This window comes from Sciurus carolinensis, chromosome 1 (genome assembly GCF_902686445.1).
Source record: "Sciurus carolinensis chromosome 1, mSciCar1.2, whole genome shotgun sequence".
In the NCBI taxonomy this organism is placed as follows: Eukaryota; Metazoa; Chordata; class Mammalia; order Rodentia; family Sciuridae; genus Sciurus; species Sciurus carolinensis.
Genome location: NC_062213.1, coordinates 181622994 through 181648031, shown reverse-complemented (window position 1 = coordinate 181648031; position 25038 = coordinate 181622994). Strand labels below are relative to the sequence as shown.

Genomic DNA, 25038 nt, shown 5'->3' with positions numbered 1-25038 from the left:
AGCATGGGTTTAAAACATCTGAGTTCAAACAGAATGAACCATTTTCCCAGAGGAGTTCCCCTGGGACCCCCAGGAGGCTTTGTCCTGGCACCACACTTCCATATGAGACAAAATGTTACAACAAAAGGCCTCGACTTCTTATTCTAATGTCATATCTACTAAGGGGAGCAAAGGACAACCTATTCCCATGTTAGAGAGGAGAAGGATAAAGTAGAGGAAAATAAGTATACCCAGATGTCAGAAATTAACAAGTATGGCCCCCTCAGTCCTCCCCACACTGTCCCTCTGGAGTAGGAAAAGGGAAGGAAGGAAGGACATATTCCAGGAGACAACTTCCTCAATCAGCTCTAGTTCTTTAAACCAAGCACTCTTCAAAACCCAGTTGAGTCAGCGAGGGCAGGCCTGGGAGCAAGCATCTCTCAGTGGCCCTCAGGGGGTCCAGTTAGGGGCTGCCGGCAGGGCCAAAGTGGGAGAACACAGGCCACCCAATGGACTCGCTTTTTCAGTGCTGGGGACTGAACAGACGGCCTTGCACATGCTACCAATGTCTCCCCGGACATTAATGTCTCTTCACGTTAGCACATTAACAAGCAAGCCTCGCTGATAACCAAAGTTAGGTATTGCAAGCATGATGGTGCACCCTTGGTGCCTTTTCCCACATAGGGAAACTAAGTTATCTCTCGGAATGACTACTTCCAGTATCCCTGGCCAACTTACAGGAAAACTAGAAAGTCTGCTAATCAATGATTAAGCTTTATAGACAAAATAACTATAAAGCAAGTAGCCTGTTCATAGTCATGATTTTATATACATAGACGGGTATAATCATATAGATATGCTTTCATTTTTATTTTTTATTGGTACTAGGGATTGAACCCAGGAGCACTTTAGCACTGAGCTACATTCCCAAGTTCTTTTAATTTTTTAAAATTTGAAAGAGGATTTCCCTAAGTTGCTCAGGGCCTCCTTAAATTCCTGAGGCTGGCCTTGAACTTGTGATCCTCCTGCCTAAGCCTCCTGAGTCACTGGGATTACAGGTGTGAACTACTATACCTGGCATAGATATGCTTTTAAACACATCTGTAGAAGGGCTGGGGTTGTAGCTCAGCAATAAAGTGCCTGTCTCTTGTGCTTTAGGCCCTGGTCCTACCCCAAGCACTGCAAAAATAAATAAATAAAAATAAATAATACATCTTTTAAAGAGCAGTACTACTGCATCTCTAGCAAATGCCAAACTCTGAGTGTCAGAGATATTTTAAAGTCAGCTGAGCACTTTCCTCAGAGGTAAAGAAAGTGCAGGAATTCCACTCTTCCCTCTTGGAAAAGGAGATGAATTGACAAAGAAGGATACAGAATACTTCTGGGGTTTTGTTTTAAAAGAACAATCTAAATATAAGAAACTATTCCCTTAAAAACTGTGACACTGGAGTTCTGCTGCCAAAGACATAGCCAAAGACGTCTAAATCATCAGAGTTAAAAAAAAAAAAATTTATTTGAGAACAAGAGTGAAAGCTTTTGCAAACCTGACAAGGTAGCTTTGTTCTGATAACAGATGCCATCCATATTCAGCTCCACCAATATGACAATGGACATATTTCTTCTTAAAAAGAGATGGGCATAAGTAAAGGACTATGACTAAATGAGTCATGGAAAGGCAAGGCCCCAAATCTTGGCCTGATTCACAGCACAGGATTTAAATCAAACCATTCAGTCTCCTAATGCAGTGGCTCTCAACTTGGCTTCTTATCAGCATCACCAGGACCCCTTGAAAAGAAATCCCAGTAACCAGGATGTATGTGCTCCAGTTCTCTGGGAGAGGGGCCCAGACATCAACATTTTTTAAGGTTCCCAGGTGGTTACAATGTGTTGCCAAAGTAGGTGACTGCTGCACTGAATCCAGGTAACAATCATCAGCAAGTTCCTCTGCCCACTGACCCCTGCAAGGAGGATGTCCCTGGGGCAATGCTGGCTCTTGCTGATGCTGTCTTTCACTCTGCTCAAGAATCTTACAATATCAGCTTCTGGTGGAATTTTGAGACTTTCTATTGCCTTGGTGATTTTTACAGCAATATTTAGTCAGGTGATTACTAACAAAAAGATGGAAAAAAAGAAATTTCCATAAGGCATGATATGAATAAATAAGTAAAAAAACAATCTCAGGTTTAAAAGTAAAGCATGAGAAGTCAAAGCCTGTGAAATTTTATTTATACAAAAGAATAAAAATATCTATTTTAAAAGGATCGATTTAAACTTGTTTTTCGGCTTTTCCTGTTCCTTGAACATGAAACTGCTTCCAACTCAAAGATTTAAGATAGGTAATTTTTAAATAAACACTCTTTACCTTCCTCCTGCAAGAAAACAAAGAGCCAAGTTTCCCATTTTACTTATGGTAAACCACATTATTTTCAGTTAGAATATTGGCAACTGCATGAAACAGATTAACAGATACGTCGGCAGGAAGGTATGAGCTGTACAAAGGCATTACAAAAAGTCCCAAAAGAAAATAAGATGGTAAAAGAACAATAGAAAAATAAAACAAAGTAAGAGAATGCCAGATATTTACAGCCTACCTCAATGTGACTTGTGTTCTACTTAGCATTAAACAAAACCAGAGAATATTTCTCAACAGGGATCACAGATGTGGCCGGCAGCAGCCAGTTTGGGGAAAGGTGTTCGTTCTAAGAAGGGAGAAGTGCACGGTTAAGAACTTGCTGCCATTATAACCATATCTTGGTCTTCCTGCAGCTCTGTTACTAAAAATGACACAAAGCAAACGATCCGATGTCTTACAGAAATGACTTGTTTGTCACCACATTTAGAACAAACTACTCAGAGTCACAGGCACTGGGTCTGGGAGAGCAGAGGTGGATGGCCACGCACTCAGGCGAGGGATGTGATCTGTATGAGGTCGGAGAAGGGAGGCAGAGCTCTACAGCCGGGCAGCTTCTGCACTAAGGAGTCTTCTAATAGTCCTGAAGAGAAAGAAAGAGATCCCAACTTACTCAACAGAACACGGGTTTGAGAATCTAAAGGAAAAAAATCTCATCAACAACTGTACTAGGGAATTGTTCTACAGTCAAAGATATCTCAAATGTAATGTACCGTATTTCACAACTGAAAATGGCCTGTCTTCTGAATCTATAAAGGGACAGCAATTGAAACATCAACTCTGCAGACCTAAACTCGCCAGTCCCTCCCCCCCAAAAAAGGAGTTAGTATCAACAACTTATTTAAATCAGAGGGAATTTTTTTTTCAGTAAAAATATGTGTGACCACTCTTTCTCCAAAATAAAGCAAATATTATCTAAAAGTTGAAGTATATACAAATGGACATCCCAGACTTTAACACAAGAGTGTGACCCAGATTAGGAACACTCAAACTCTGAAGATGATACATTTTTCTAATCATCTAAAAAATTTCCAGCCTTTCTGAAGTAGTCTGGCTGATACTTACAGCTCGTGGTTTTTTGTTTAACTTCAGATCAATTCTGTGATAGGAAAAATAAAAGATATTTGCATTTTAATTTACAGAAAAAGGGTCCAACAATTAGCTATTGCATAGGGCACAAGCTATAACAAAGGCTATTTGGTTAAGTAAAATCCACATTCTTCATTAGACTATGTCATATTTAGCTGTTTACCCAGATATTATTAAGCAAGTATTAAAAAATATGAGCAGATACTTTTGCCATACTGTAAACTTGGATGACTTAAAAAGAAATATACAGCAGTTACAAAAGTCATTTAATCTTTGAAACTATTCAAAAATTGCATGTTAAAGAGATTGGATTAAGAAGGCATGCTCTATGTTAATATGTTAGTTTTATAACTATATCACTGAAAATTACTGAGACGTGGTGATTAAGAACAGGAAAGAGACTAGGAATTTGTATTTCTGAACATGAAACACAAAAGAAATTACATGAATTTCAATTTTTAAATCTTTCCAAAGCAAAATATCAAAATCTTAAACTATTAATCTCCTTATGAAGCAAAGCCAGAAAATCAATTTAAATATGAATTAAAGGTTATCCATTTAAAAAGAAATTAAAATGCATAAAAGTGAAGTTTACTTAATTTTTGCTTAAGTTATTAAATAAATGTTACCTCCATCACGTTTTCTGTTTTTAAAAAAAACTTCCCAGCCTAACCTAATATACATACCTACAATTAAACAGATAAACTATGGGTTAGAAAGGTCTCAAAAAGGCATACTGGTGTCTACACACTAAACAACACAGCACAAATACTAATTCAAATCAAACTTACTCAAAGTCATAATCAAACATGCCAGACGGGCTGAGGGGCAGCATTTGAAAGGAAGAAAGCAATAGAAATTAATACACTAATTGAATAAATTAGTCGATTAGCCATCCTAGCAAGATTTATAGAAATAAAACCAGTTTTAAGATCTTAAGCCATAAGTTTTAAACATCAAAGCACCAAAGATTCTGTGGTCAGAAGATTCCCTTCTCTCAATGGATTCCATAGCAAAAGAATAGACTATGAAAGGAAAAGTCATATCATTAGAAAACTACAGACACCTGGAGCCTTTTTATTAGCTGCCAGATTCAGAGTTAGAACTTTTAAAATATTTATATCATAAAATATAATTAGGGCATTAGAAGAAACAGAGAAAGAAAGGTTTAGTCATACAATGAAAGGTGCTTATAACAACTCAGTATAATAGGTTTTCACTAAAAAAAAGATGACAAAAACATTTTAAACTTTAAACAAAGAAAAACATTTTGCAACTTGTACTCAAGTTTCATGTTCTAAACGTGTCCAGGAAGCTGGTGCTCCGTTGCTACAGCATTCATCCTAGAAGTCAGGGGTTGAACACGCTGTAGGGTTGAGTCTTGTTCCAGAAACTGAAGAGTAACACTATTCTGCCCCATAAGTTGGTGATGACAATTAACACCACAGTCTGCAGAGCCCTTTTTAAAACAAAGCACCCAAACCTCAAGGATCTAGAAGGGAGCAGTAGAGAGGAAGCCACTCTGTGCCATCACTGCCTACAGATGATGGTCTGGGCAGATTCCAAAGCAAACATCAGCTTAGAGGACAACACCAGCCCCTTAGCTGGCTCCAGTGCCTTTCATGCTGTAGAAGCAATATGCAATACAATATGCAAAGTGCTAAGCTTTCCTCCTAGACAATGTTTACAAGAGTGAAGTTGGAAGTTTAACTGCCATATCCCTTATGCAACAGTTTCATTTATGACATTTGGGAGAGTACCTACTTAGTGTACGAACCAGGAATTTAAAAATATTTTACTTTCAGCCTAACTTAACTTTGTTCATCAATTGAAAAAGACAATAAAAAAAAAAAAAAAAAAACAGGGTGTAGCTCTTTGAAGGTAGAATATGTGCTTAACATGTTCAATTCCTAGTACTGGAAATAAATATGTAAATAATGAGTATACTTGATTAATCAAAACTTGGGTTTGCTATGGTAGTGAAACTGTTTAAGAACAGCTGTGAGTTATTTCAGTTTTTTTCTTTAAAGACACTAGGACTTAATTATTGTTCAGATAACATACAAATGTAAGCATTCATTTGACCATTTATGAATGCTGAAAACTGATGAATTTTCATATTCCAGAAAAGGGAAAATTCAAGTTATTTCCTTCTGCTAAAGTACTATCTTAGTCCACCACTAAACAGTGCCTTGCAAATAGTATACTCAAACACTTTTTGAAATAGTCTACTGTTGGCACTTGAAAGAGGAACACCTGGGTACTGGGTGCTGAACTACTGAGGTGCCCAGACGACCTACTCCACCCTCACCCTGGTCTGTCAGCACCACCATCCACCAGGGGCAGAGATTTGGGCCAGACACAGATTTGGGCCTGACCAAAGATGGCAGGAACCCAAGAATCATAACTGGCCCCCGAGGTACCATGAAGGTGTCCTAAACCTGGTTTCCCAAGAAAGCAAGCAAATCAGGTTCCCCCGCTTCTTCCATGGGGCAGACAAGCCCATAAGGAAAAAGGAAAGGTATACGGAAAGTAATAAAAACCAGGACCCTGCTCTCTGAATTGGAAACACCATTTGTGAAAGCAGTAACACCAACGATCTTTATGAATGCTAGAACTTTTCTGGAAGGAATTAGTTCCTAGGACCAAGAGAGAAAAGAATAAGGGAGAAATATAGGAAATGGAAATTTACTAGAAACCTACAAGAAGAAAGTTAATTAAGTTTCATGTCTAACTCCCTTTTATCAATCATCAGTCACTAAAGATCAGGTCATTTATGAGAATGAGGTATTACTGAAATAAACAGCTATCTAGAGAGTAAACTGATCAATAATGGAAAAAGTCACAGACACTTTCAAGAATTTTCTCCCTACTCTAGACTCTAAAATAGGAAAAAAATCATTACTTTAACATGACACTGGATCCCCAGTACCACACACACACACACACACACACACACACACACACACCCCAAAAAACCCACTGGAGTAAATTTAATAAAAGCAACATGAAGCATAATATTTAATTATCTTGACAATTTCAAAAAATATTCCTTTAAAGGGTTGGAGGTGTAACTCAGTGCTTGCCTAGCAAGCATGAGGTCCTGGGTTCAATCCCAACAACAAAAAATAAATTACTGAATTTTTTAAGACTATAATTAACTGCTGTTTAAAAGCCAAAACCAATCCCATCGTGGTGGTCAAATAACCCATCGCCCAAAAAAAAAGCAAAAGCAAATTTTATTGTTTCCTACTACAATTTTGAGGTTGGCATGACGATTTTTGGTGTGCAGAAAAATGTTAAGCAGCAGTCCTTTTTCCCTATTTGCAGGAAACACTGTTTCTGCAGTTTAAAACATCATTACCATCAAACAACCAAAAGAAAAAAGAAAAAAAAAACTCTTCTTAAATGAACTAAAGGATCAGCTGATGCCAAAGAGGTTCAAACCAGTGAAGAGAAATTCTTCATATCCCCATCCATATCCATAAAACCAACAGTTTTAATACTTTGAGTGCACAAAGGGATATCCTACAGGCTTCCAAAGTAACACAATATAAGCCAATTGGAGGACAAGGAACCCCACCCAACCCTTGCATGAACTTCTCTACATGCAAGTCTCCAAGGACAGTAGGACAAAGCCAGCCAAAGCAAACCCAGAAGGTCTGAGGCCAGGACAAGACTCCTCACTTTAGAAACTATTTATTACCCTCTGTTAATGAAGCTGTGTAAATTCCAATTATCTGAGTTAACAAGCCCCAGCATTGTCAAACAAACCTGACAGAGTGAAAGCTAAAAATCCTCTCTGGGAGACACCTGACCTCTCTGTCCACTGATGTCATTCCTAACTCATTATGCACTGCACAAAAAACATGGTGGACAAATGATATCTAGGAAGGCACTGTCATATTTTATAGGCTTTATATTATTTTCCAATAGCTGAAGTCAAAAACATACAAAACATACAAAAACAGAAAAACCAGTCAGGTTTGGTGGCACACACCTGTAATCCCAGCAGCTCGGGAGGCTGAGGCAGGAGGATCATGAGTTCAAAGCCAGCCTCAGCAAGTGAGGCACCAAGCAACTCAGTGAGACCCTGTCTCTAAATAAAATACCAAATAGGGCTGGGGATGTGGCTCAGTGGTGAGTGCCCCTGAGTTTAATTCCCAGTACCCAAAACACAAAACAAAAAATAAGTAATAAAAAAAAAAACCCTTGAATTTAAAAATAGAAAAAAGGGCAAATTAAGTCAGTTTTTAGAAGAGAAGGCAGGAATCAGAATCAAGAGTAAAAGACTCACTGTGCAGCTTTCTAATACTTACTAGTATTGTTTTTCAAACTACATTACATAGATTCCATTTCTAGTTCCCCTTTTTCTCTTCTCATAGAATTCCAAATTTACCATGTAACGAGATTTTCAGGGAATAACACTTTGCACAGCAATAGTGGGAAGGATGCCCTGGAGTCCTTCGGGGGTCCTCTGATACCCACCAAGTCCTCCTACAGAGAGAACACCAGCCCATTTCATTTGAACCAAAGGCATTTCTGCCCATCCATAGTAGAAGAAGGTTCTGCAACAATCCTGAAGCGTTCTATTCTAGGAATGTCCATGGAAAATCTGGGAATGGGGTCCCTGCCACTGACCTGTGCCGGTTTTTATTCTTTCGTTTTTTATGGCTGCTGTGATGACTCCCTGAGGAAGTAGAAGAAGCAGCCTTCTGAGGTTTCACTCCCTGCACAGATCCATCCAGATCCTCAGGGTCCTCTTGGTTGGGCTCATTTTCCTGATTGTGGAAGTCTGGAGAAGTATCACTTTCTGTCCCACTTCCTGGTTCCCCTGAAAGGAACAAAACACAAATCCCCCAAAGCCTCAGACAACTGGTCCATTATCAGGAAATATTTTTTTGAGCATGCATGCTAAATGACAGTGAAGATACAAAGTTACCAGAGTTCCTGAAAACCATGTAATCTGAAACACTGTAACCAGGAGCAAGAGGTCTAAGGACAGCTGGGAGTTGGGAAAACATAACCAGGATAACCTCTCTACATAAAGTTTATTTAAAATATAATAATGGGATTAATAATTATACAAAAAGGGTGACTGTCAACATCAGATAAGTCTCCAGGGGATAAGGGATGATCTTGGCAAAATTGCCCACAGCTGGCCCTGATTCCTTACCCAAATCATACAGGAAATCTGTCTATCAAGAAAAGGTGCCCCCTCCCCGGAAAAATGTACCAAAAAGGGAGAAGAGTTCATTCCCTAATTACCTCAAGAAGTCTTAATAATTCTTTTTTTTTTTTTTTTTTTGGGGGGGGCGTGTTTGGGATCACCATATGTAGGAAAGTGCTCTTTCACTCAGCTACATCCCCAGCCCACAAATGTTTCAAAAGGCAGAAAAAGCAGTAATAGTACTCTTCACATGACGTACATTCCTAATTTTAAAAGTTCACTTGATATATTAAATAGAAGCAAGCTCAAGACATTTTATATAAATATTTATTTTTAAAAATATAATTAGCAGGGTGCAATAGTACATGCCTGTAATCCCAGCAACTCAGGAGGCTGAGGCAGGATGATCACAAGTTTGAGGCCAGCCTTAGCAAGTTAGTGAGATCCTTTCTCTAAATAAATAAATAGTGCTGGGGATGTACCTTAGTGATAGAGTGCCCCTGAGTTCAAACCTCAGCATGAAAGAAGGTGATTATAGGGTTAAGGGTGGTGCTAAATGGTAGAGCCCTTACCTACTAGCACGTATGTGCAAGGCCCTGGGTGCCACCCTTAGCACAAGAAAATAAGAAATAAAAAAGTATATTTTGATAAATATATTTCTTTTTAATTTTTTTTTAGTTGTAGGTGGACACCTTTATTTTTATTTATTTATTTATTTTATTTATTTATTTTTTTTTTTGCGGTGTTGGGGATCGAACTCAGGGCTTTGTGCTTGCAAGGCAAGCACTCTACCAGTTGAGCTAACTCCCCAGCCCTTACTTATTTATTTTATGTGGTGCTAAGGATTGAACCCAGTGCCTCACACATACTAGACAAGTGCTCTACTGCAGAGCCATAACCCCAGTACTTTTTTTTTCAATATACACTAGTTTCTTCTGAAAGCCTTTCTTGTTTTTTGTTTGTTTTGTTGTTGTTGTAGTTGTTTTAGTTTCAGGGATTGAAGTGAGGGTATTTAACTACTGAACCCCATCCACAGTCCTTTTTTGTTTTATTTAGAGACAGGGTTTCTCTGAGATGCTTAGGGCCTCACTAAGTTGCTGAGGCTGACCTTGTACTTATGATCCTCCTGCCTCAGCCTCCTGAGTCACTGGGATTACAAGTGTGCACCACTGCACCCAGAAGGATGGCATTTGTTGAAACTTTTAATAGATAAGAATAGGGGAGAGATTCATTTAACTCAACTGTCAATGGTCCCTAAATAAATGCATTATCTCTTGCTACAAATTGTTGAAAGGGCCAGGCACAGTAGTGCCTACCTATAACTGCTCAGGAGGTTGAGGCAGGAGGACAAGTTTGAGGACATGTGAGGCCCTGGGTTCAGCAACTTAGTAAGACCCCGTTTCAATATAAAAAAGGGCTGGGGATGTAGTGCAGAGGTAGAATATTCCTGAGTTCCATTCCCAGGACAATAAAAAAACATTTTTGCAGGGAGAGGGGGCAGGTACTGGGGATTGATCTCAGGGGCACTCAACCACTGAGTCACATACCCAGTCCTTTTTTGTATTTTATTTAGAGACAGGGTCTCACTGAGTTGTTTGGTGCCTCACTGTTGGTGAGGTTGGGCTTTAAACTCATGATCCTCCTGTCTCAGCCTCCCAAGCCGCTGGGATTACAGGCATGTGCCACTGTGCTTGGCCAAAAAAATTTTTTTTAATTGTCCAGAGAGGTTATATGGAAAGCACACCAGAAGTGGAAGAAAAACAATTCCCAAAAGAACAGAAGAAACAGCCAGATCTCAGAAATCATGGACTATTTTGAACACATTTCATTAAAGCAACAGAAGAGGGAGCTCTAGAGCTATGAAGCTAGGAAAGTTATCGTGACAATTCTGAAATTCAAGAAAACCGAGTTCGCACCAAAATTACCACAAGAGGCTGGGTATGTAGCACCTGTAATTTCAACTCCTCAGAAGGCTGAGTCAGGAAGAGCCAAAGAGCCCAAGTTTGAGGCCAGCATCAGCAACTTACTGAGACCCTTTCTCAAAATTAAAAATTAAAAAAAAAAAGGCAGAGGAGACTGGGATATATAGTTCATTGGTGGAATACACTTGGCTTAATCCCCACTACTGGCGGAGGAAAATTACCAAAGAGGGCTGGAGAGGTAGCTCATTGGTAAAGCACTTGCCTATCCTGTGTGAGGCCCTGGGTTCAACCCCCAGCACCATGTAAATATATAAATAAGCAAATATTACCAAAAGATTTTAAAAACTCACTACACAAAGCTACAAAGTTACAGCAATCAACAGTGTGTGACAGTGGCATAGGGATAAACATACAGATCAAGGGAACAGAATTCAGATTTCCAGTATAAAACCTTACCTTTAATGTCAATTGATTTTTAAAAAGAAAAACAGGGCAATTAATTCAATGAACAGTTTTTCAATAAATTGTGCTGGACAACTGAATACTGACATGCAAAAGAATGAAGTAGACTGGGCACTGTGGCACGTGCCTGTAATTCCAGCAACTTGGGAGGGGAAGCTGGAGGATCACAAGTTGCAAGTTCAAGGCAAGACTTAGCAGCTTAGTGAGGCCCTAAGCAACTTAGCAAGACCCTGTCTCAAAATAAAAAATAAAGAGAACTGGGGATGTAGGTCTGTGGTAAAGCATCACTGGGTTTAATCCCTCGTACCAAAATAAAAATAAAAATAAAAAAGATATATGAAGTCAAATTTAAGTTAGCAAAGGAGCATGGCACAGTGGAAAAGCTAGACCTATAGTTCCAGCTACTCAGGAGACTGAGGTAGGATCACCTGAGCCCACAAGTTCGAGGCCAGCCTGGGCAAGTATTAAAAAATTAAATTAAAATAAGTTAGCAAAGAATTTGAATAGCTATTTCTCTAAAAATATATAAATGACCAATAAGTCAATCAGAAAGATATGTTAGGATAATACCAAACTGGTGAATGTCAGTTACTTCAGAAAGTTGGGATGGAAGTAGAATAGGAGGTAATTAACTTTTTAATATTTCTAAGTTACTTGACATATCACAGTTAGAAGGTGTTATTTTTGTAGTTTTAAAAAATCTAGTGAAATATTTAAAGTGAATCTAAGGAGAAGGATTGTCAAGACAGCCCCCCTTTCCCATACACAGTCAGTCCTTTGATACGAGCCAAAAAAAAAAATTATTTCTGAAAACACAACTGTGTGGAAGCACTGGCTGATAAGAACAGGTCACAAAGCTCTGCATCAGAGACAAGACGAGGTAAATAAGTATGCACTGAGCACAGGCAGAGACAGGGAAGATCTGAAATAGGAGAGAGAGGCGAGAAAAGCAAGCTGGACAGAGCAAGTTCTGTCCATGCTGCAGTTCTGTTAAAGACGCTGGCAGGCAAAACCAACTGTCTTCCCACCGGGGCAGGCTCCTCAGAAGCACTGAGTAAATGGAAGGGTCACTCACATTCTATAAGTACACTCAGGAAACAATTTCAATCCTACCAAAGTCCTATGATGGAGAATTCACCTGTGCCTCCTCTCTGAAAAGATAACATCTGAGGCAATAACAGATGTCCAAAGGACTGATATGGACATGAAATACCACAGAAGTTGGAGAAGAGTGTATTGTTCAGAAAAAGCTTCACTGAGGGAATGGAATTTAAAATGGACTTTGGGGTTGGGGATGTAGTTCAATCGTAACTGAGAGCCTAGGTAAATATTTAAAAAATAAAAATAAAAAATAAACTAGAATCTGAAAAATGAAAAGCCAAAAAAAAAAAAAAAAAAAAAAAGTACCAAAAAAGAATAAGCCAAGGTACAGAGGTAAGAAAACAAAAGGTACATTTGGGACAAATGAACTAAACAGAGAGCCTGAGAAGTGAAAGGTCAAATGGAAAGACGGGTTAATAAGTCGTATCTGTGAGACTAAGAAACTTCATCTAGGAAGACAGTATGAGGTGATCGTGAAGAGAAATGACTTCTGGAGTCTGTCTCCCCAACAGTAAAGGAATTCTTCCTCTCACATGTCAAACTCTCGAGTCTCTCTCCTGGGTGAGGAACTAGCTGGAAGGGGCTTTCTTCCGCAGCAGTCCCTACTTCAGTGGAGTCTGCAGTCTACACTATCCCCAGGAAGCAGCTCTAAGAATTAAAGAAGGTAATGCAAGTAAAGACTGCTCAGAGCCTGGAACCCAGCAGGTCTTCAAATCTCAATAACTTTGAGATCTACAAACGTGCAAGTCAAGAGAGTGAAGACTATTTGTAGTGAAACAACTGTGAGAGAACAAAGGAAAGCTACCAGGAACTTCTGAATGACATCGATGACCAATATCCAGCTCTTTGTACAGACCTGTATTTTAAAATTACTAGGCTGGAAGTGGTTTATAAGAGGGATGGGGAGACTAAGTGCTATTAAAATACAAAGTAAGACCATAGAATAAGGAAAACATTTTTTTTAGCTCATGGAAACACAAGAAGCATGCTCATAAAAGGAGCAGGTCACACTATCTCCCCAAGTGCAGCAGAAAGCCAGTCATTCCACTGAACGGTGCTGCCATTGTAGAGTATGTGTGCGTTTCTCACTGATATAAAAAGGAGCAACTTGTTTTAGAGCAAAGAACATCAGATTTTGATTAGTTTAATAAATCAGCAAATGAGAAAGTCTAGCTACTAAGAGAAAGGAATGGCTATTAAAGGTGCAACTTCTGATCAGCATACAAGTTCTAAAGGAGAAGGGAAAATATCTAGAACAACACTTACCTACTGGAACGATGTAAAAAGTGCTGAAGAGAGATTTGGTTCAGGGAGCTCAGTGAAACAAACAGTAGAGACTGCTGAAATCAGATTCAGATCTGCCCGTTTTCCTTTCTCCTACTTTATTCTTTTTAGAAAAATACACAATGCTTCACAAATTTACAAAAAGTCCTCTTTAGGGACCATACAAATATACTCTCTTTCTAGTCTGAGTACACATGAAACCAAAGAAAGAAAAAAGCATTGCATTTGGGGGGAGGTACTAAGGATTTAACCCAGGAACACTTTACAGTGAGCCACATCCCCAGCCCTTTTTGAGACAGGTCTCACCAAATTGCTGAGGCTGGCTTTGAACTTGAGAGTCTCCTATCTCAGGCTCCCCAGTCACTGGATTTACAGGCCTGCAACACCAAACCTGTCAAGTATTGCATTTTTTAAAATTACTATATTTGTTTTTATGTGGTAAGGATTCAACCCTGTGCCTCACACATGGTAGGCAAGTGCTCTGCAACTGAGCTACAGCCCCAGTCCGTATTGCATTTTTGAGGAAATTTTTCAAAATGGTTTGAAAATAAGATGCCAGAAGTATAAAACTCCCAAATCCTTGACATTTAAGAATATGCAAGGCAAAATTCAAAAAGAATGTTTATTTCATTCCTATCAAAGATCAAAGGCATTAAAAACATAAAACTCATTCCACAAGGCTTGTTTTTCAGAAATTCTGAGGCACTGGAGGGATTCTATGCAGAAGAATAGGAGTAAAATGGGCCTGGTGGCGCATGCCTATAATCCCAGTGGCTCAGGAGGCTGAGAGAGGAGGACCACAAGTTTGAGGCCAGCCTCAGCAACTTAGTGAGGCCCTAAGCAACTTAGTGAGACCCTGTCTCAAAATTTAAAAAGGGTTGAGGATGTGACTCAGTGGTAAAGCACCCCTGGGTTCAATCCCCGATGCAAAAAAAAGAAAAAAAAGAAAAGGGATAAAAGAGAAAGTAGACCATTCCTCTTATGGAATTAAAGCTTGGTTTGAATCACCTGGGTCTTCCCAGGACCCTCAAGCACTGAACCTGGCTTAAAGAGGCCTAACTACCAACCAGAAGCAAACATAAGTCTTCTTTAGAAGACAGTACCTTTATCCTAGCCCTCAAATTATTTTACTAATATATAATGTAGTCCATATTCCTGGGTTCCATTTCTGAGAGATTAATGATCTGCAGATAGAAAATATTCAGAAAAGTCAGGTTTGGTGGTGCATGACTGTAATCCCAGTAGCTTGGGAGGCTGAGGCAGAAGGTTCATGAGTTCAAAGCCAGCAATTAAGTGAGGGCCTAAGCAATTGAGTGAGACCTTGTCTCTAAATAAAATACAAAAAAAAGACTGGGGACGTCACTCAGTGTTAAAGTGCCCCTGGGTTCAATAGCCAGTACCCATCCCCCCAAATAGGAAATATTCAGAAAAAACCTGCATCTGTATTGAACATGCACAGACCTATTTTCCTTGTCATATGCCCTAAACAATGCAGTACAAAACTATTTACGCAGCATTAACATTGCATTAAGTATCATAAATAATCTAGAGATGATTTAAAGTATACAGGAAACCAGGCACAGTGGTGCACACCTGTTATTCCAGCTACTTGGGAGGTTAAGGTAAGAGGATCGCAAATTTAAGGCCAGCTTCAGCAACTAAGACCCTGTCTCAAAAATAAAAAATAAAAAGGGCTGGATATGTAGCTCAGCAATAGAACACCCCTGGGCTCAATCCCCAGTACTGCAAAATAAAAAAATAAAAAAATTAATAAAAAAATAAAGTATATAAGAAAAGGACTAGATTCAATTCCCAGCACCACAAAACAAATAAACCATTCAGGAGGATATGTATAAGTTATATATATAAATATTATATCATTTAAAATAAAGAACTTGAATATCCACAGATTTTAGTATCCTGGGGGTCTTGGAATTGAATTCTCACATATACCAAAAGATCACAGTATTTTTAACTACAATGAGCAGGACACAAAGATTAACTATCACACAAGGAAAGTAGGTTTCATAAATAATAACCAACAGAAACAACAGATATCAAAAAGAGGCTCCTGTTTTTCTTGATTTTTGTTTTTTGTTTTTTGATACAGGGGCACTCAATCACTGAGCAGCCACATTCCCAGCTCTTTTCTGTATTTTATTTAGAAAGGGGATCTTACCAAGTTGCTTAGGGCCTCAATAGTTACTGAGGCTGGCTTTGAACTCTCTATCCTCCTGCCTCAGCCTCCTGAGTTGCTGGGATTACAGGCGTGTGCCACCACACCCGGTTTGAGGTTACTATTTTTTTGGAGGGGTTTTGCTAAATTGCCCAGGTTGGCATCAATCTCTCAATCCTTTGCCTCAGCCTCCCAAGCAGCTAGGATAATAGATATGTACCACCAGGCCCAGACAGAAACAGGCTCATAAAGACTTCAGAGATTTAAATTAAACAGACTACAAAGTGACAATGCTTAATACACTTAAAGAGGTTATTGTGGGGTCAGGTTGTGGTTCAGTGGTAGAGCACTTGCCTAGCACACGTGAGGTACTGGGTTTGATTCTCAGCACCACATAAAATAAATGAATAAAATAAAGGTCCATCAATGACTAAAAGAAAAAAAAAAGAGGTTGTCATCCTAAATAACAAAAAGATCCTCCAAAGATTAATAAACTTCATCAGAATAGAAGAGCCTGTGATGAGAATACACCTGACATGGTGTATGTCACATGAGCACACTCAAAGAGAGCTAGGAATGCAGCTCAGTGGTATGGTGCTGGCCCAGCACAAGCAAGGCCCTGAGTTCAATTTCCAGCACTGCCAGAATAAATCAGTAGACAGACAGATAGATAAACAAAATAAAGTAGAATGCCTAGGGTGACTGGAAAAGAGGATGAGGCAAGGGAAAGATTTTAAAGGTAAAATGAGGAGGGTTCTGAATCAATTATCCTTGGCTACAAGGATCATAGCAAGGGTGCTGTCAGTCCAAGGCTGGACAGGCAGTTACTAGGCAGGCGTCCTTGCAGAAGTACTTTCTGTGTAAGGGTGCGGCATCATGCAGCGTTGTGGTTCTGGAAGTCTTTTGTGATAGTTCTTGTTTTTAAGCATACGTGCATGAGAACCCCTCATTCATAACCTCTTGGCTTTATTTTTCTGTTGTTGATACAAGTGACTCCATTTTGATTCTGACAATTCTCACAGAGTAAAAGGTTTGAAAATAACCATACAGAAAGACATGAAAAAAACAAAATAGGTTTTTTAAAATAAGTAGAACTTCTAGAAATTAAACATGCAAAAACAAAGGATTTAAAATCAAGGGAAGGTTTAACAACAGATCAAACAGTTGAAAAGAGAACTAGTGAACTGGTAGATAGGTAAGGGAGCAAAGCACTCATGAGAGAGCAGAGACAAAAAGACAGAAGAGATAGCAAACAAATAAAGAATAAAATAAGAAGGCTTAAATACATTTAACCAGAGTATCAGAAGGAAAGTAAAGAGGGCATGGGGCAAATGCAATCTCTGAAGAGGTAACAGACAAAATTTTCAAGAAATGATGAAAAATACCAAACCACAGTTTCAAGAACTCCAATGAAATACTATTTGGCCATTAAAAGAGTATGAAATTTTGTCATTTTGGGGCAACAGGGATGAGCCTGGAGGACGTTATATTAAGTGAAATAAGCCAGACACAGAGGAAAATCAAATCAGGCATGAGCTCATTCATTTGGGTATCACAAAAGTTGATCTCATAGAATTAGACAATAAGATGTTGGTTACCAGAGGGTGGGGGAGCAGGATTGAGGAGAGGCTGGACAACAAGTACAAAGCTATGGATAGCAGGAAAGTCCTCGTGTTTTCCTGCAAACGAATGGGACTATGGTTCACAATAATATATATTTGCATTAATGTACAGTACAATGTATTATTCAAAATAGCCAGGAAAAAGGATTTTGATAATGGTTGAGGTAAAAGATACGCTAATTCCTCTAGTTTGATTGTTACACATTGTAAACATGTAATGAAATATCATACATATTATGATATGTACCCCATAAATGTGTAATTATTATTGGCCAATTGAAAAATACAAGAAGCTCATCCAGATAAGTAAAAAATTCATATTTAGACACAATGTAACTAACTACAGAAAATCTTAGATGAAAATGAAATTTTAAAAAACAGCAATGGGAACTGGTAATGATTAAGATGGTGAGATGGAATGCAACAGAATTAATATAAAGGGACAGGCACAGTGGCTTATGCCTGTAATTGCAGCTAGGGAGGCTGAGGGAGGAGGATCATAAGCTTGAGGCCAGCCTGGACAACTTAGACCCTCTCTTAAATAAAAATGAAAAAGAGCTAGGGATGTAGCTCAGTTTTCACCCTTGGGTTCAATTCCTAATATGAGGGTAGGGGGTGTTACGTAAAGGGGCTCTGACCATTGGAATTAATGAACTCCAATATCCCTATTATTCGCTATATCCTGCTATATTCCAAAAGCAATTCAAGGCAGTTTACCAAGATGCATAAAATGCAATCCAATAGAATACATAAAAAATGAGAATAAATGAATAAGTAAAGCAATGAGAAATAGAAGAGGAAAGTAAAGCTGGACACGGCACTGAGATTCATTCCCAAAATGCATGATACAAATTCCTACTTGCTTGCTTGGGATAGGGGGTGGATCACAAATCTGGCTCTATTTTAATGACCACACAAATGGAAACAATCAAACAAGACTTTCAGTAAAGGGCTAGGGATGTGCTTCGCTGGTAGAGTGCTTGCCTTGCACACATCATGCCCTGGGTTCCATCCCAGCATCACAAAAACAAAAATAAAAGAGATTTTCAGTTAAAAAAAAACAAAAAAACAAAACACCCAATTAATTATTTAGGAAAAACCATTATTATTATTTTTGTTGTTGTTGTTCCAGGGATTGAACCCAAGGACACTCAACCACTGAACCATATCACCAGCCCTTTATTATATTTTATTTAGAGATAGGGTCTAAGTTGCTGAGGCTGGCTTTGAACTTGAGATCCTCCTGCCTCAGTCTCCTAAGCTGTTGAAATTATAGGCATGTACCACTGTGCCCGGCCAGGGAGAACTATTCCTACAGGAGATAGTTTTGATTATAAACATCATCTGAAGTGTCCTTATACAACACAATGACATATTTTAAGGGACCAAAGTATAATTCAGCAAAAATAACTTTTGGGGAAAAACCAAAGAAAACGAACCATGATACAACCCAGGTAGGTGGCTCCATCCAGAGTAAAGATGTTAGGGGAATCAATGCCCTGCATACACTTTAGAAAATTTTTCATACTTAAGTTTTTGTCTCAGTCAAGCTGCTGAAAGCAGTGACTTTAAGAGTCTTTCCCTAAGAAGTGCCTGGGCATAGTTATTCTGAAATAGGTATGGAGACACATACTGAATTATCAGTTAAAAAGGGGAAGAATTACAGACTCCTGTGAAAAACTGAAAAGTCCAACACCACTCCATCACAACTCAGGAAAGAGGTCCAGGATATTCTTTAACTAGTCTTGCTACTCTACAAAGTCTTGTTACTCTACATTTGAGAGGTGGTATTTATTGAAAAAACAAAATTAATAAGACTTACCCAAGAGTCATAGTAAAGGAAAAATCAAAAGAACTTGGTACAATTGATGAGGTTGACAGAAAAGGGTCAAAGAGTTCTGAATGATGGAGAACAGAAGTATCATAACAAAAAAATTGGGCAGACAAATTTGGAAGAAAATAGAACAGTTCTGTTTTAGACAAAATGTCTGAGTTTACCCAAATGGAAATGCCTAAAAGAAGGCCAGCATTAAAGTTCAGGAAAGGTATTAGGGACAGGACAACAGAAATTGATGTCACCAGGTAGTATAATTCCCAAACTACCAAAGTTCCTTTCCACAACACACTGTGCCAATGGAAATAAAAGAACTAGATCCTACAACAAGATACATCATCCGAAAGAATACACAGGTGCAATACAAAAAAGGTGTATATTTCAAAGTGATTCCATGCACAAAGAGAATACCCAGTTCAGCTACACAGAGTCTGATTCAGCAAGAAAAATGCACAGATCCCATCCCTAGAAATTAGAACAAAATTAGACCATCTGACTTACATGCAGAAAATACTGTAATTTTTTAATAAAGGAAATGGTACGTATACCCAATTTATATTTAAGAAAATAGGTACATACTTAGAATTTATTAAAAATTATTAGGTTGAGTTCTAAGAATTTATTAGTATGTTTGCAACTTTTCATAGAAGTTTTTTTAATTAAAAAAAAAAAAAAATCCCTGAGAATTTAAAAGACTTAACAGGACCAAAGACATAGCTTTGTATCTCTGAGCAATAAAGTCAACCTTCATGTGACAAAAGAGGTAAGAAGGCATGGTAGTTTCTTCCTCCAAAGAAAGGCATGATTAAGGATGCCCAAAAGGCTTCCCAACTTCTAGAAAGAAGAGGACAGAGCATTAAGAGATGCAGACCTCAGATACACAGTTGGACAGAAGTTAAATTTGGGGATTGTGGCAGTTTAAAAATAAACCGACAAGGAAAGTAAAAACATAAACTTACTCTTTTCAATGAGCTGGTCCTGAACTCCTGCCAATGCACTTACTGCCTAAAAGAAAAGCCACCAGTTACTAGAAAAACGACCACAGACCTCAGGAAAGCATTCCCAGATAGTGAGGAAGAAAAAGAGAAAACATTCCTCAACTATAGGCCACAGAAAAAGTACCCCCAAGACCCCACTCCACCACCACCACTTACAGCTGCTGACGTAACCGAGGATTTACTGAAGAGCCGCTCAGCTTCCTTAAACTTCCGGTTTCTTCTATCATTTTTGCTATTGGAGTTTCTAAATGACACAAAAGAAATTCACTATAAGCATCAAGTTAAGTCCATGAATCAAAGTGGGGGCATCCAGGGCAGATGCAAGGAACTCTTTTTTTTTTTTTAAACCAAGTTCCTTACAGGAATGCCTCCAATCCTCTTGGACTGGCCCAAACGATCATTATATTGAATGCTTAAGTAGACAGCGATGTTTCCCAATGTCCAGCACAAGCCCCATTATGGGAGGAGAGACTATTTTAGTTTCATTTTATTTATCTATCTATGTATTTTACTTTTTAAGGTGCTCAGGGGTCTGGAACACATTCAAGGCATGTCCTGCCTATCATCAAAATACAATGTAGCAATGCCCCAGCCAACATGTGGGTGGTGGGCATCCAGAGCCCAGGCTGAGCCCAAACCCCTCTCTCCATTCTACTTCATATTAAGTATTTATTTAAATGTTCATTATTACAAATAACCAGCACAGCCAGGTGCATTGGTGCCTCCCTGTAATCCCAGAAACTTGGAAGGCTGAGGCAGAAGGATAGGAAGTTCAAGACCAACCTCTGCAATTTAGTGAGGCCCTCAGGATTTAGCAAAACCCTGTCTCAAAATAAAACATTAAAAAGGGGTTGGGGATGTGGCTCAATGGTTAAGCAACCCTAGGTTCAAATTCCAGTACCAAAAAAATAAACCCAGCACAGACCCAGGCATGGTGGCACAAGCCTGTAATCCCAGTGACTCAGGAGGCTGAGGCAGGAGGATTATAAATTCATGGTCAACCTAAACAACTTGGCAAGACCCTGTCTCAAGACAAAAATAAAAAGGTCGGAGATCTAACACAGAGGCAGAATACTCCTGGGCTCTACCACCAGTACTGCTATTAAAAAACAAAAAACAAAAAAAAAGAAAAGAAAAAGAAGACAGACCGTCCAGCACATACAAGTGATATGAAGTGTCTCTGTTAAATAAAGTTAATTTTCTAATTTATAAGAACAGTTTCCTTAGAGAAATGGCTAGGACCAGAAAAGGACATGGTCAGTCTGGGACCTCTTTTGGGCCAGAAAGCAACAAGTGCTCAGAGACTAACAGAGTCAAATCAAAAGGACAAAGGAACCAGTTCAGGGAGACTCTATGTCTGGGACAAAGAAAACATCAGAAAGAATAATAACGGGTATATTTACACTGTGAAAAGACATTGAGCTGTACTGTGTACTTAAGATTTGTGTACTTCTTTGTATATGATTCAATAAAAATAAGCCTCTACGAAAAAAGAAAAAAAAGTGACAATACTAGAGTCCAACACTGATTCATTTTGGCTTTTTTTGTGCTTTGTTTTGCAGTACTGGGGATGTAACCCAGGAGTGTTCAACGATGGAGCTACATCCCAGACCTTTTTATTTTTTATTTTGAGACAGGGTCTCTTGAAGTTGCCCAGGCTCTCGAACTTGTGATCCTCTTGCCTCAGTCTCCTGAGCAGCTAGGATTACAGGTGTGCACTACATTGGCCGATTTGTTTCAATTTATGACTCTATGATACCAAAAAGAGCGAGACAAGAGACGAGAGAGAGAGAATGAAAGGAAGAGGATAAAAAAGACTATTCTTTCAGAATGCCAATAATAAATGTAAGGGGAATAATAAAATAGAAAATCATCATTTTACAATTTCCAGTATAAATACTGATGCTGGTAAAAATCAGTAATATATAGTAAAAATACTGAACAAAAACTTGGGGGGAGCAATATATTCATAATATCTTCAAGAGTAACCTTCTAATCACTATGGGGGGGTGAACTTTTACAGCAGAGATATCATATGCCCAATCTCAGCAGCACCAGTAATGAGACAATTTGGCATTATGTGCCTCCTGATCAGACACATAACAAAAGACACACAAATCATACTGTTTTTGCCAAAAATCTTTAAAGGATTGCTCATGAGGTCACAATAAAAAAAGTCTGGACTGGAACATTCTATGGGACAATGTCACGACTACCACCACAAAAAAGAATGAGAGCACCAGCAGCAGTGTTACTTGGCTATAATCCCAGCAACTTGGGAGGCTGGGGCAAGAGGATCACAAGTTTAAGGCCAGCCTCAGCAACTTAGCAAGACCTATCTCAAAACAAAAAATAAAAAGGGTTGGGGATATGGCTCAGCAGTGCACTGCTGGGTTCAACCCTCAGTACCAAAACAACAAAGAAAGAGACACCTAAATATTAAGACTATGGAGACTTAACAGCCAAATGCAATGCAGGAATACTAACTGGATCCTATATCAAAGCAAAGCGTTTTCCTGACAATTGAGGAAGTTTGAAGAAAGACGTCATAGATGATACTACTAACATACATATAATGTTAATAATACATTAGCATTGTTAATTTTCTAGGTATGATCATTGTGTAGCCATACAATGGTAGAAGTAATGTTCTTGTTCTCTGGGGGTGACTGTTGACATAATTAGGTACAAAGTCTCATGATATCTGGATCTAACCTTCAAATGGTTAGCAAGGGGGATAAAAGTAGAGGGGAAAAGGAGATGTAACTATGAAGGATTAGGATGAGGGAGAGCTTTGTGGTGGTAGACTATCCCTGTATCTTGACTGTGGTTACATGAATCTACACATGATAATACACCATAGAACTATATATACACATTGTACCAATGTCGGTTCCTGGTTCTAATAATATACTACAGTTACATGAAATGCAACCACTGGGAAAAACTGAGTGAAGGGTACATGAGACCTCTGGGTTCCTTTTTTTGGTGACTTCCCATGAACCCATAATTATTTCAAATGTTTAAAAAGTCTTAAGTGTATGCAGGTGTTTACATCACAGAAGGAGAAGAAAGAGACATAGGAGCACAAAAGTGGCAACATGTTAACAATTTGTGAGTACAGGTAAAGGATAAGAAGTGTTCATGTACTATATTCTTTCAATTTTTCTAGGTTTGAAATTTCTCCAAAACTTTAGAAATTTTTAAAGAATAGTTATTTCCAAGTAAATAGTGGTACAGTTGACATACAGGTATGTCAAACTGAGAGGGTGGAACTCATGACTGATTAAAATGTGGAAAATACCAATAGACTGCTGTTATGTAAGGTATTGTCATATGCTGTATTTCATTTAAGCCACACACAACTCTGCTGATAAAGCCAACTTCTCCATTTACAGATGTGAGCTTTGTCCAAGGTTACTCAGTGAGGTGGTGGCAGTGGAAGGGCCAGAATCCAAGTTCAAGGCTAGACCTCTTTTCATACCATCACTTTTACTATTGCCTACCTGCAAAGTTGCTACCAAGAACACAGTCCTCCAAACAACTATTACTAGGGCACAACAGGAACATTACTGGCTTCTGACACTCACTTCTGGTTGGTCAGATACCGATCCCAGCCTCGAATAATATTGCCATACATCTGAGTGTCTTCCAGGTAGCTTCCTTCAAAAGCATAGATCTGCCTTTCCAAGTTTGCCAGTGTTTCCTAAGAGATGGAAAAACAAGGTCATAGAAAGTCTTTTTAATGTTGATATTAAGTACAAGCAAACTGAAATTCTGATTACTTAGACTTGTAAAGCCAAGCTCACGCACACTGAAACATTTCTGCGGGGAGAGGGATGACATGGGGAGGGCCAGGCTGACTTAAGCCAAAGACAATCTAGACCTTTGGGAGATGATGAACCCTTCAGTGAACAGAATGGAATGTATGGAGCCTGTCCTTAGAAAAATGCACACACAGGCAAAATTGTGTGTATATATATATATATATATATATATATATATATATACACACACACACACACAAAATTGCATATATATATATATATGTATATATGCAAAGGGAAACTCGAGTGTCAAGAACAAGGCTGAGATGGAGTGTGGGCGGTCTCCACCCCCACTCACTAAAGGTGTCGCTACCAGGGGAGCCAAGGGTGAGCAGCTTTTCAGCATCAACTCGCTCCCTCCCCGCGGGCTGCAGTTGCTATGGAAACCTGGAAGGGCAGCTTCAGGTGAGATGGGCCTCCCCGGTGCGCAAGCCAAGGCGCGGGGGCGGGGAGGACCGAGCCGCAGGGTGCGTGGGACCCTGGTGCACGTCACAATCCGAATTCCCTAGCCCGAGTCCGCTCCCCTCGCCTGTCACCTTCCAGATGTTCCCAAACACATCACATCCCTGTCCATCAAAAACCCCGACCACCGCCTCCCAGCACCGAAACGGACATGCTGTCCCCACCCTCGACGGCCAGACGGGGCGACGGGGGACCCTCCCACAGCCGCCTCCCTCCCACCCCGAAGCCCACCGAGGCAACTCCCGCGCCCGCGGCCAAGCCCGCCCTCACGCCACGCCCGCCGGCGCCCTCACGGCAGCCCGCCCGGCCTCCGCCCCGCGCCGCCCGCTCCCCGCGGGCTCCGCAGCCCGGGCACCCAAGCCGCCGGAGGGCCGCGCAGCGCGCTCCGGGCCCCAGCCCGCCGCGCTCGCCCCGGCGTAACCAACGGCCTGCGGGGCGGGCGGCGGCGGGCGCGGGGCCCAGGCCGGGCGCCCCGGCCCCGGCCGCTCACCGCCAGCTCCTGCTTCCGCTTCACGAGCTCCGCCAGCTCCCGCCGGGTGTCCGGGATCTGCGGCGGCGCCGCCTTGTTGTGCATCGCCATGTTGGGCTGAGGCGGCGGCGGCGGCGGCGGCGCGAGCCTGGGGGCGGTCCCTGCGCGCCGCCGCCGCCCGCCAGGGGGCGCCCGCCGCACCGCGCCTGCGCGCGCGGCTTCCGGCGCCGCGG

General features: G+C 40.0%; 1 protein-coding gene across 5 annotated transcripts; it reads right to left on the bottom strand.

The window, feature by feature from the left end:
* Positions 1-1466: 1466 nt before the first annotated feature.
* Meaf6 (MYST/Esa1 associated factor 6) lies at positions 1467-24980 on the bottom strand. 5 transcript variants are annotated; one of them, XR_007110291.1, is made up of 9 exons: positions 24827-24980; positions 23638-23753; positions 20204-20291; positions 20009-20054; positions 8120-8312; positions 4270-4299; positions 4108-4164; positions 3455-3488; positions 1467-2972 (listed from the first exon to the last, which is right to left on the bottom strand). XR_007110291.1 is itself a non-coding variant. In XM_047565064.1 (8 exons), exons 1-8 carry the CDS (start codon positions 24914-24916, stop codon positions 2964-2966), a joined length of 606 nt encoding a protein of 201 aa, XP_047421020.1. In that variant the 5' UTR covers positions 24917-24980; the 3' UTR covers positions 1467-2963. The 5 variants fall into 5 exon arrangements, 3 of the variants coding, with proteins under 3 accessions (XP_047421020.1, XP_047421027.1, XP_047421036.1); XR_007110293.1 differs by lacking the exon at positions 4270-4299; XM_047565064.1 differs by lacking the exon at positions 4108-4164.
* Between the last annotated feature and the right edge of the window lie 58 nt (positions 24981-25038).